General features: G+C 37.2%; 1 protein-coding gene across 1 annotated transcript in view; it reads right to left on the bottom strand.

Annotated features, from left to right (window-relative positions):
* LOC145987090 (putative polypeptide N-acetylgalactosaminyltransferase 9) overlaps positions 1–14,059 on the bottom strand; it is a 34,575-nt gene that overhangs the window by 20,158 nt on the left and 358 nt on the right. The window contains 3 exon segments of the mRNA XM_083121561.1: positions 2,632–2,780; positions 4,550–4,714; positions 8,156–8,325. Coding sequence (XP_082977687.1) covers positions 2,632–2,780; positions 4,550–4,714; positions 8,156–8,325 — 484 coding nt within the window.

Here is a 14,059-nt window from a genome sequence, read left to right as displayed (position 1 = left end):
TCTTGTCAAAATGATTGGGAACCCATTTATTCCAGGACAAAACCCTATGACATTCACCTATTTACACACGTTAATCAACAGAATATAAAAAAGGAAAGTTAAAAATTGTACTTACGTATGTGAGTATAGTGCTCTTATTGTAGAACGACGTTTCAGAGATTGACTATCTCTTTCCTCAGGTTCGTATAAAGAACTAAGTACTTGGCATAGTACTGCGTCAAAAATGTAATATGAGGATTGTGGTTAAGGGTTGGTTAGGGTACATTTAAAATATTAAGTTTTTGCTATTAGACGTACGTAAAAACCAAGTCGTTCCCTAAAAAAAACTTGTACAGTAGACCTATTCACAGGTAAAAAAGTTTAAAAAGTTAAAAATCTAAAAAACCTGCATGAATCGCAATGCAACCTGCAGGTTTGGCCATTCCTACCCAACTGTGCTTCTCAATCCACATGAAGGTCAATTCTCCACGAATGTTTCCCCTCCCCTTGATTTTGTCGTTTCCCCTTATTACGTCACAAATCCAACGTAAATTCACAAGTTTATTCTTTCGTCTTGTTTTTCTAATTCTCCAAATACCTTGTTCAGTGCTACCCCCTTTCCTATAATCAAGATATCATCAACGTATCTCCCATAATATTTAATACCCATTCTCGTTTTTTCCAAAGCTGCCTTCTCAATGAAGTGCATAAAAATGCACGTCACTATACCAGAAATGGGGTTTCCCATCGCCAAGCCTTCTTTTTGTCTATAAATACTGTCATTGACATAGAAAAAATTATATTCCGTTACAAGGTTATACCATCGTACATATTCCCAAGCAGTTAGGATGTCTATTCCTTTTTCTAACAGCCACCTTAGTAAACAATCTCCCGCCCGTCCCCTCGGTGCCGGTAAACTTCACTAGGGAAAACTTAAGCGATGAAAAAATCAATTTCCTGGATCTTAGTATCTTGAAAGAAGGGAATAGGATTAGAACAGGAGTATATCATAAACCCCTATCGGGGAACTTATATATTAACAAGGAATCGGCGCACCCCGAAATAACAAAGAAAAACGTATTCCTTAACTTTTTTATTAGAGCCGGTATACTATGCAATAATGGAAAAGAAAAAGACAACGAAATTTGGTGGATAAAAAAAAAACAGGATTAAAAAACGGATATACAAATAGAGAAATGGATAAGATAGCGGAGAGAGCACAGAAAATTATTAGGAAAGAAACCAAAAAAGAGGAAGGGGATCAAAAAGAAGGGGAAAAAATCTAAAATAGAAGGGTAAAGTACGTTGGCATCCCTTACCATCAATCCGTATCGGAAAAAATCGGAAAAGTAACGAGAGATTTTGGAATCGTTTGCGGGATGAAAGCACCAAAGAATGTAGAAAAATACTTCACCGATTATAAGAAAGGAAAGACAACTAGGGAAATACCGGAAAAACAGAAGGGGGTTTATCGAATACAATGCCAATGCAGGAAGGAGTACATAGGACAGACGGCCCGAAATATGGGTAAAAGATGGAGCGAGCATGAAAAGGACATAAGGGAAAAAGTTCCCAAAACGGGTCTCTCAGAACATATTTTGGAAAGTGGGCATAGAATTGCAAAAGAAGAGATAATCAGAAAAGAGGGGAGGAAATTAGGAAGACACGTGTATGAAACAACGAATATTTGTAGGGGGGGAAGAATAATCTTAATAGGGACGAAGGAAATTTGGAAGAAGGGTGGATCAATTTCCTCAAAAAATGGGACAAAGCGTGGAAGATTGAACCCAATATCGGTTTCCACGTCATGCCGGAAGTTATGCAAGCTGCAAGAGAGGAATGTGAATTTACGTTGGATTTGTGACGTAATAAGGGGAAACGACAAAATCAAGGGGAGGGGAAACATTCGTGGAGAATTGACCTTCATGTGGATTGAGAAGCACAGTTGGGTAGGAATGGCCAAACCTGCAGGTTGCATTGCGATTCATGCAGGTTTTTTAGATTTTTAACTTTCTAAACTTTTTTACCTGTGAATAGGTCTACTGTACAAGTTTTTTTAGGGAACGACTTGGTTTTTACGTACTTCTAATAGCAAAAACTTAATATTTTAAATGTACCCTAACCAACCCTTAACCACAATCCTCATATTACATTTTTGACGCAGTACTATGCCAAGTACTTAGTTTTTTATACGAACCTGAGGAAAGAGATAGTCAATCTCTGAAACGTCGTTCTACAATAAGAGCACTATACTCACATACGTAAGTACAATTTTTAACTTTCCTTTTTTATATTCTGGATTTGTGAGTAACACGCGACTAACCTACAAAATAGTTAATCAACAGAGTGACTGAACCATTCAAATTCTTCATGGAACATTTCTAAATTTATATCAGATAGGTAGAATATTGATTATCAATATCAGTAAATTTTACATCAATACTTCACTGTTGTCCCTAGTAACAATGTCATACACTTCATACACAGAGGGGTAGCATGTATGCAATATAAAATGCATAACCTTCATGTTATTGAATAATCCGGTCAGCTCTTAAAGTATGTTGAAGAATGAATTTTCAGTTACAGCAAAACTGAAAAAAGTATTAAAATCTTTTGAATGAATTGCTTAGCACTTCGATTTCAAAAACTCACCTCTAGATTCCAATTAAATCCTCCTCTGTGAATATGTTTTAATGAAAGAGAATGATACTGCAAGGTATCTTTATTTATCACCTCCAAAACAGGAGATCCCACATTGGTGGAATTATGTGCTATTTGATTAAGTAAAGGTTCAAGCCAACCTGAAAATAGCAAGGATATACAATTACACTACATTTCATCTTTTACATGTAGGAACGAGCATGTTATAGATAAGAATTACTGTAATTTCCACATTCAAATGCTAAATATTTTTCTACTTGACTGTTTTACATTACTTTGGAACTCTTTAGGTTAAACTTTATGATAATGAGATGAACAATATGCCTTACTCATGATTACAAAAATGGATGCAATGGAAAGTCCACAGTCTGCCAGTTTGTAGGGATATCATCGAGGCTAAAAGGGGAGCCTATCTATCTCCATTATTTTCTCAAACTGCCACCTAGTGGCCAACCAAAGAACCATGTTCCTCCTGCAGGAATTTTTCATCAATCTTGGTGAGTTACTCTTTCAAACTCTAAATGTTTTCATTATGGAGTCTCTTACCATGCTTGCATTAGGTGAATGAAATCAGAGAGTATTTTATTATTAACACTATGTGTGTGTGTTTATATATTTTCCTACAATATACACTGTGTTCATAAATTATTGGTCAATTTTGTAACACTACATCTTCATCAATAATGAACAGAAATGTATGATATATTAGCATCATTTAAAAGAAGAATTTTTGAAGTTTCACACAGACCTTAAATGCATTCAAAGTGTCACATCAGGCAGGACAGATGCCCAGGCGGTACTTCCATTCTTGCCAAACCTTCCAAGCATCTTTTTTGTGTGTCATTTCCTATGGTGGTTTCCTTGGCCATCAGACCTACAGTGTGCAATTTCTTCCTGTGGGGTTTCATCGAAGTCAATGTTTATGTTCCTCCACTTCCACAGACTGTGCCAGAACTGCGAAGGTGCATTAATATTTCCATCGGAAACTTCACACAAGACATGCTTCAGAAGGTTTGGCAAGAATGGGAGTACTGCCACACGTGGGGCACACTTTGAATTCATTTAAGGTCCATGTGTAACTTCAAATATTTCTCTTTGAAATAGTGGTAGTATTGTGTATTTCTGTTCACTATTGGTAAAGAAGATATAGTCTTACAAAATCGACCAATAATTTTTGGACACCCGGTAGAATATAGACAAGGTGCAGCAATGAAATAAATGGGCAATTTCACAACAGTGCATATAGCTAGTTGTTAAGTCAGAGGTAACACAAGACTAATGTCATCTTGCAGCTCCTGCTTTACCTTTCAGTTATGACAGAGTCGTAGGTGGGGCACAGTGCGCATCTGCTCTAAAAGCATATTACAATAACAAGAACATGGATATTGGCCCACTAGATTCACCAGATTTGTACACATGTGATAATGTTCTTTGGAGGTGTTTGAAAGCAAACGTCTTTCAATCAACCCCCATGCACCTTCAACGAACTTAAAGATTGGATCTAGGAAGAGGTGGCTCAAATTCCTACTAGAGAGAGCTTGTGGAACTAAGTGGAGGTCAATAATAATAATGTTATTTCAAATAAATCAAAATGTAAGGATTGTAATTTTCTTTTCTTTTGGGATTTCTTCTTTAGTGAATAAAGTAGTTCATTTCATATTAAATATGTATGTTTTGTTATGTATTAGCCTATGTATTATTTTGTCTTATGTGTGGAGTATTAAAATTGGCAAATTTATTGCCGCACCCTGTAGTTGTTTCCATACTGTAGAGATAGAGTATTATGCTTCCCCATTTCAATATGTAGACCATTGCTTCCAAAAATTCACCTGGCAAAATATATGAAAACTATAAAACTACTGTCAATTGTCTAACTATGCAACATAAACCATTTTGAATTTTACTACACCTGTTGTACATTCACAGTGAGAATTCAGAAAAGTCAGAGTAGGTGCTGTTGCATGGTCTATCCCCAACATTCGAGCCCTAATAAGACCAAGTCTCTCGGAGGTTCGAATCATTTTTATCTTATTAATATTTGATACATAATCTTCTAACGGCCTCTTCAGGTAATCTAAAAATAGATCAAATGAAATTATAAAGGTTGCATCTTTTCTGAATTATACACAAAGTAAATAAATATTAAAAGTTGATTTTGTATTTTTATTTCCTTATTTTTATATTGCTTTTTTGCTATTTTAGGGTAATCATGTTGATGGAGGTGAATAATAATCACATGAAATTAATGAAGACACGACCAAACCACTCACGTGTAGGTAGTGGTTAGTAAATGCAGAAATATACACAAATGAAAAATAATGATGTTATTGATTCATTCATCACTGACTTACTTCTTAAATCAGCAAATCCAAATATAGATTTTTTTGTAATTATGGGGTGTGCTTACTGAAGGCATGCTAATTGAAACCGTAATAAAAATTAATTAATTTGGAAATATGTAGCTCTTGTAGACAATCAAACTATTAACCTGGCAGAATGCAAGCTCTTCGCTATGACATTAGGATGGTTTATCCCTTTATAGCCTGAATATTTGTTATGGAACAAAACGACAGTTTGAAACATTTATATGTGTGGGTAAGACTTCCTTTGGCAGGATTGACAACAAAAAAATCATCTGACATTGTAATAACCTAATGGGACCAGGAAATCCCGACAGGCCACTGACTTTTTTGTGTATAAACAGAGAAATGATGTACAGGGTGGGTCAAAAGTTGCAATACACCTAAATAAAAGAAGCCACTGTGGGGATAGGTGTCAGTGAGTGTTGGATATGCATGTTGGGGGTGGGGGAAAACTTTATGATGAGGTTGATCTTGACGGCCGCCATCTTGAAGTCCGCCATCTTGGATTCAACTTCATTTTTTTAAATGAGAAGGGGTTCGTGTGACACACAATTTTAGGCTAGAATTTTGTCAGGAATTAAATGGTGTTGTCCATTTTGACGTATCTTTATTCGTGTAGGAGTTACAAAGGTTTCTCTTTCCAAGTTTTGAAAAATGGCACACTTTACATGATGTGTTCGATGTGGCCTCCTTCATGCTGGACAGTCATTTTCATTCTCTTCTGCCACTCCGTATGCACACGTAACAGGACATCTGGTGTAATAGCCGCACATGCATCAATGATCCGCTGTTCCAGGTGGCGAAGATCATTGATTTTGACCACATAGACCATGGCTTTGAGGTGGCCCCATAGGTAAAAGTCCAGGGGAGTGAGATCGGGGGATTTTGCAGGCCACCCCACTGGACCTCGACGGCCAATCCAGCGCTGTGGAAACTGTTCGTTGAGTAATCCACGTACCTGCAAACCGTAGTGAGGTGGTGCCCCGTCGTGCTGAAACCATAAGGGGAAGTCACCATTCTCCGTCGCTACGGATGGGAACACCAGCTCCTCCAACATCTCTTTGTAGCTGTCGGCATTCAAATTGTTGTGGATGAACACAGGACCAATGACCCGTGTTCCCCAGATCCCGCACCACACCATGACTTTGGTATGTCCAACCATCTTGGATGGATCAGTCCAATGTGGGTTACTGTCTGACCAATAATGCAGGTTCTGCTTGTTAACCTCCCCGTTAACGTAAAAGTTAGCTTCGTCCGTAAAGAGCACATTCTGGGCGAACTGTGGGTTATCTGCAAGCTGTGCTGTTGCCCATTCCGCAAACTGAAGCCGGTGGTCAGGATCGTCTTCAGAAAGGTGCAGCTTGAATGGATGAAAATGATGTGACTTCAAGATCCGGCGTATGGAGCATCTGCCAACACCAGTCACATGAGACATGCTACGCACACTCCTTGTGGGACTGAGGGCGAAGCTACCTAACACGGCGATGGTTGTCGCCTCATCTGTTGATTAACGTGTCCTCCCAGACCGTGGTGTATCTTTCACACTCCCTGTGGCAGTGAACCGGGACAGCAGTGATGCAACTGTGGCGTGGGAAATTGGATGGCGAGCATTGAAATCGGCTGCAATGGTGCGAGAACTTCTTTCCCCTGATATTAGGATGATCTCAACCCGTTCAGCGTCGCTTAGTTTCATGTTGTCCTGTCAACCTGCAACGAAGAGAAAACCTTTGTAACTCCTACATGAATAAAGATACGTCAAAATGGACAACACCATTTAATTCCTGACAAAATTCTAGCCTAAAATTATGTGTCACATGACCCCCTTCCCATTTAAAAAAATGAAGTTGAATCCAAGATGGCGGACTTCAAGATGGCGGCCGTCAAGATCAACCTCATCATAAAGTTTTCCCCCACCCCCAACACGCATATCCAACACTCACTGAAACCTATCCCCACAGTGGCTTCTTTTATTTAGGTGTATTGTGACTTTTGACCCACCCTGTATATCAGATGGTGCTTAGTTATAAAATAAATACTCCCTTCAACACTTACATGCAAAATATCTGTCTGTTACACATTTTAGAATATACTCCTCAGAAGACATATATAAATAAAAAGACAAATGAGCAAGAAAGAGTAAATAAAGAGAGTCATCACTCTTGATTTCCCAACAGTGGCATGCTCTGGATTTTGGTAAGGGGGTAAGTTATATATATTTTACTAGAAGCCAGCCCTTGTTTTTCATCTTGTTATTACCCCAGCCAACACCCACTTGGACACACCACTATCTTACATTCATTGCTATTATGCTCAAATGGTGTCTCTACATCCGAGAGATTTTCTGCCAGTCACCTATTAATACCCTCATCGATATCGATATTTGTGCCATAGCCCTACAAAACCAAAAAGAGCTGTCTAGAACATTGGGTTATGCAAGGATGGGGTCATAGCCCCCATTTGGCTCAGTATTCATAAAAAAATAAAGTCAAAATTAGGAAAAATGGCAAAATAAGGGCTGACTGTTAAGAAAAAATGTATATACCACCAATTTTGAAAATCTGGGGCACGCCACTAGTTTAGAAGTATGGAAAATATATTAATATTTTTTCGAGCAAAGTAGACACCAGAAGCCTGTCGGGACTGCAAAGTCCCAAATGATGTTTTGCTCATAAAACAACTTTCCGATCATATTTGGCCAAAATTATTTTATAACCATATTTATGTGAGCTAGGAATAAGACATAAAAAATTCTGGGGTACTTACAGTTATTCTAATATCTACTTTTCATAAATCTAAAACCACTGCACTTTTATGAGGTCAATATGGCTGCATTACTGATGCTTAGGTCTAAGAAATTGCTTACTGCTCCCTTGCATATACTTCCAGCAGCTCCTGCCATTTGTTGTGAGTAGTAGACACTACAGTTAACATGGACACACAGGACCCGTTGAGTCAGAAACCAACTGTGCCATGTAGCAAGCATTTGTAGGATGTGGGACTTTAAAAGTCCCGTCAGTCGATAAAGGGTTATATTCTCAAGGGACAATCAATAATTCGAAACATGGGACTCAACTTGATCCATTTCATGTATTGTGTGAGCACACACACATTTTTGTATAACATTAAATGCAGCATTTATGTTCCACACCTACCTATATCTGAAAAATCATCCACAAGAAGAATTTCTTTCACTAAATGAGATGGTGAATTGTCAATTATTGAATTGATAGTAGGTAGTAAGACTGACCAAGCTTCATTGTGAAAGCAGATAATAATTGAAGTTGGTGGAAGGTTTCTCATATAATGACCTGGAGTTTTGCACCTAAAATTGTAAAACAAAATCCAATTAAGTCAAGGTGTTATTGCACATCTTAGTATTCAAATGGAATACATTTATGAAATGAAAGTAAAATATATGCACTCAGAATAACAAACATTACAAAATACTGTAACACAATAATTTTAACTCAGAAGTGTTTTTTTTTTACTAGTGTCCTGCGTGAATTTATCCACTATTTTGCATAGACAATTTTTAGTACTATAAACAGGATCCAAGCTGACTTCCATGCTTCAGATTAGGGCAAAAATAGGGCACAGGCATGGGCATCCAGAAGGGGGGCAAGGGGGGGCCACGCTCCCCCGGAAAATGAATGTGTACCTAAAAATTATATATTTCACACATAGTTTCATTTCAATCACAGTAATTTATGTTAATTATTATAAATTCATTGAAGAAACATGATAATTTCAGACTGAAATAGTGTTTTTTGAGAGGGCATCACTATTTTGGAGGAAAATATGTGTCCTTTGCCCCCCCTGGAAAAACATTACCTTGCTTGCCCCTCCCTGGAAAAAATCCTGCGGACGTCCATGGGCACAGGGCCAGAATAGATGGTTATTATTGTGTCATTATAATTCCTTCTATTGTCAAGGTAAACTGAAGGATCAGATATGAGGGGTAAAGTGAATTAACAAATAAAACAAAAATCTATTTTCTCAAGAGGTTGATCTCCATGGCAAAGTGGTTAGCACCATGCAATGATGTCAGGGCTCCCAGGTTCGAACCCCAGCTCAACATGGGTGTTCTTGGTGTTCCATTAACAATTCCATCATATCGTCTCAGGTTTGATCACATTTTTAGGCATATTGCACAGTGCTTCAGATCCAAGGCTGCAGTGGCTCAGTCGGTAATGCATCTGACTACCATGCTAAAGGTCCCGGGTTCGATCCCCGGCCGGTTCAAATCCGGGAACTTTTCTAACGATGGAAAGCGGCCCCGGCGCCCACCCAGCGTCGAATAACATGGGTACCTGGGGGAAACCCTGGGGGGTAAAGGCGGTCAGGGGCATGATGCTGATCACATCACCCCCACTCACGACCGGATCAAGAAAGTGTGGGGCGTTACCCCCACACCCCCTATACGCCTTCATGGCGTGGTGCTATGCACAGGGGAGCACTTTACCTTTTTTTTATCTTTTTCAGATCCAAATTTAAATTGTAGATACAGTTCTGATCTGGACCTAAATTTTAAACAATATTCTTGGCTGTTTTAAATTTGTTGAAAAAATTAGCAGTTGGGAAGGGCAATTGCCCCATAGATCTGCACCTGGAGGTAGAGGGCATGTTTGCTCTGGCCTTGGGGATAGGTGGGGAATCTGTGATTCAACATGGCAGCAATGAAGCAGGGGGGGATGCTTACTGAAATCATCCTAGCTGGGAATTGAATCTCCTCTCCCATGTGCCCTCTCACTTGAAACACTGGTTAAATTTATCTTAACACCCTCCTTACAATGACCTTTGATGAAATATTCTAGATTAACTCACTCTTTCCTAGAACTTTCTCAAGCCAAATCCTTATTCAAGTACATACACACCCACAGGACTAGACAATATGCTAGGGCAGGGGCTCCCAAACTTTTTCATGTCACGGCACCCTTAGTGTTTCAAGATTTTTCCGCAGAGCCCAAGTCAAAATGTAGGCCTATCTAACACTTGCAACTCTCAGTTAGTGTGGTTAGGTTGCTTGCCTCAAGTTAAAAAATAAACACATTAGTCAAATTCAGAAACATTTTACATGTAAAATGTACTACTAAATAAGTACATATTTAGAACAATTGTATCATTAATTGAATTTACAATTGTAATTAGTGGTACAGGGTGAGCCTGAAACTAACTAACTAACTCTCTAGCCTTCTTAAACCTGAAGGTTCTTGGCTGCAGCAACACAGGCCTTCCATCTGTCCCTATCTTGAGCAAGATCTATATACTCTTTTCCATCTCTACCGATTTCCTTTAGGTCCATCTCAACGTTGTCCCTACATCTTCGTCTTGGCCTTCCTATAGGTCTCTTACCATCGGGTTTCCAAACAAGAATCCTGTGAACTCCTCTTTCCTCTCCCATTCGTGCCACATGGCCTACCCACCTAAGTCTTCTTGATTTAATTATTCTAATAATATCTGGACATGAATGCAAATTATGTAGTTCTAAATTATGTAACCTTCTCCACTCACCTGTCCCCTCATCCCTTTTAGGTCCAAAGATTTTCCTAAGGATCCCATCTTCAAATACTCTCAATTTGTGTTCCTCTTTCAATGTAAGGGACCAAGTTTCACACCCATATAATACTACAGGCAAAATTACTGTTTTGTATATTTTAACTTTTAGTTTCTTAGATATTAAACGAGAAGACAAAAGTTTATGAATAGAGAAGTAACATGCATTTCCTGAATTAAGCCTACTTTTTATTTCCTCTTTAATATAATTTTCATTTGTTAATATTACTCCTAAGTATTTGAATTTGGAAACTGGTTCAAACGAGTTGTTATCAATAATTAGATTTTGATTATTACCTACACTTGGTTTCGGCATGTAAGCATATATTTAGTTTTCTCTTTGTTAACTTCCAAACCTATCTCTTTAGCAGTTTTGAGAAATATTTTAGCATTATTCTTAATTGTATTTATATCTTCCCCTAATAAGTCTACATCATCTGCATATGCTAACAACTGAGTCATACAATTTAATTTTAGTCCTTCTTTAGTTTATTTTACCTTCCTAACAGCATATTCTAAGGCAAAATTAAAATGAGCAATGGAGATAATGCATCTCCTTGTTTTAACCCATCATGAATTGTAAATTTGTCAGACACATTAATACCCACACAAATTTTACTTTCTGTTTCACTGGCGCATACTTTTATCATACTAACAAGCTTCTTAGGTATTCCATACTCGACTAATATATTATATAATTTATCTCTTTTGACCGAATCAGATGCTTTTTGGAAATCAATGAATAGCTGATGGATATTTTGATTATTTCCCACTTTTTTTCAAGTGTCTGTCTGATGTGAAAAATTTGATCTGTAATTGATCTGTTACGTTTAAATCCACATTGATAATCACCTATAATTTCATTAGCATATGGTGTTAGTCTTGTTAAAAGAATGTTAGACAATATTTTGTATGTTGTTGAGAGTAGAGAAATTCCACGGTAATTATTGCAGTTCATTTTATCACCTCTTTTAAACACAGGAACAATTATGGATTCTTTCCACTGTTGAGGGATTTCTTCTTTATTCCATATTAAACAAATTAATTTATGAATTTGATATATTAATGAATTTCCACCATATTTAATTAACTCAGCTGGTATTAAATCAATGCCAGGTGCCTTGTTATTCTTTAGCCTTTTAATAGCATCTTTAACTTCAGTCAAGTTAGGTTCTGGAACAAAAGGTTTTGCTGTGTGCACTTCATTTACTTCTGATATATCTCCTACATGAACATTTAAAAGGTCATTAAAGTAGTTCTTCCATCTATTTAGAATATCGCTTGGGTCAGCTAGAAAATCACCATCTTTATCTTTTATCAAGTTTACTTTAGGTTGCCACCCCTTTCTAAATTAATTTACACCTTTATATAAATCTCGGATATTTTTGTTTTTGCTGTTTGTTTCAATTTCGTTAATTTTGCTTTTCAAGTAATCTCTTTTTTTATTTCTAAACATGCGGTTAACTTCTCGCTTTATTCTATTATAATTGTTTAGATTTGTATCATCAGAGTTATTTAACCAACTAAGTCGAGCCTGATTCCTTATTTCTATTAGATTGTGACATTCATTATCAAACCATGGCTTACTTTTCTTGGTTTATGGTATCCTATACTTTCTTTAGCTGCTGATTCTATTGCATTATGTATGTGCTCCCAATTCTTATTACATCTGTTCCATTTACATTTTCATCATCATTTAAATCCTGCAAAACATCAAATCTATTTGACAGTTTAATTTGATAATCTTTCTTAATTCTTTCATCAGCAAATTTTCCTGTATTAAATTTTAGAACTTTTAGATCTTGTTGCTTATGATTTATCACTGCGAGTCTTTCTCTTAATTTAGCAATTACTAAATAATGGTCACTGGCACAGTCAGCACCTCTATGTGTACGAACGTCAATTATACTAGTATGTCTTCTCTTATCAATGAGAATATGATCTATCTGATTATGAGTTTTACTATCTGGAGAAGACCAGGTATATTTATGGATATCTTTATGTTTAAAAGTGGTACTTTTCACAATTAAATTCTTTGAGGTTGCAAAAGTAATCAATCTTATACCATTATCATTACTTAATTCATGAAGACTTTCTTTACCAATCGTGGGTTTAAATGTCTCTTCTTTGCCAATGTGTTCATTACAGTCGCCTAATAGAATTTTCATATCATACTGAGAAAATTTATCAAAGACCTGTTCTAACTCTGCATAAAAATCATCTTTAGTATTATCATCTTTATCTTCCGTTGGAGCATGTATGTTTATTAAAATAATTTTACACCACCTACCCTGTAAAACTGCATATGATATCCTATCATTAATAAATTCTACTGTTTTAAGAGCCGAGATAATTCTATTATTTATGAAAAAGCCTGTTCCAAAGTTATGTTTTTCAGTACCACCATAGAAAAAAGTATAATTTTTAGTTTTACAATTCCCTTCTTGTTTTACAATTCCGACCTTGACGTGGTCATCTGAAAAAGTGGAGCCTGGGCCACTGATAATCCTACCTGGCCACATTTTGTATATGGAGGTCCTTGTGACTGACAGACGCGGTGGAACCTGGGCCACCAAGAATAACCTCCAAGGCAACTATTTATAGATCATTTATATGATCTAACAGACTACACGCTACCCTGAAGACGGAGGCAGATTCAGCCTACGGAACATATGTAAATCTCTTTTAAATAACAGTGGTTAAAAGTCCAAAAAACTAGATGAAGGAGTATAATGTGTGACTTTTTCTTAAGCATCCAAATGTCACCTCCCTTCCATGTAGTACACCTGGACTGCATTTTGCGGAGTACTGAGGCTTTGGCATGTGGACTCTCAGCCACTATTATCCTCACTGGGGCTTGTGTTGTGTGCATTCCATTTGTGTCTTCAGTTGTCCTTTCACCCATTCTATCATTTCACAATTCATACTCATCTTTGCGACTAACCAAACGTGGCAGAAAAGTGAAATAAAAGAAATCAATTTGATCGATCAATTAGTCTTCATGAGCAAGCATGTTGGGACTTTCCTGTGACACAATTGCAGTACAATACAGTTTTGTACTCTGCAGCATTCAGATGTTCTAAGCCTAGAATAATATTTAGCCTCTTGGTGGCCAAGCACTTTGGATAATCAGCTCACTATCTTACCATAAGGTTCTAGGTTTGAGTCCCAGACAGAGCATGAGGAGGCTTCCTTTGTAAGGTTGGCTTCATCAATTTCATCTTATCATCACTCCTCATCATCGTGATATGCAAAAACTGGCAGAAAACAATATCAACTAGGAAAAATATAAAGGTAATGTTTGTAATAATATACATATTAAATTGAATTAAATGGAGTTGTTGTTTTAAGTTCACTTTATACACAGAAAGGCTAATCAGGATTGGACCTATAGTTTAAAGTGGGATCTGAACCAAGGTTGTGTGGAGTACAGCTGCTAACAGTCACTAAAACTAATTGCTAAGAACTCTAAACCTGGTGCTCCTAACCTACAATTCTGCTGA

Source organism: Lepisma saccharinum, chromosome 4 (genome assembly GCF_977018435.1).
Source record: "Lepisma saccharinum chromosome 4, izLepSacc3.1, whole genome shotgun sequence".
In the NCBI taxonomy this organism is placed as follows: Eukaryota; Metazoa; Arthropoda; class Insecta; order Zygentoma; family Lepismatidae; genus Lepisma; species Lepisma saccharinum.
This window is presented reverse-complemented; position numbering and strand designations above follow the sequence as displayed.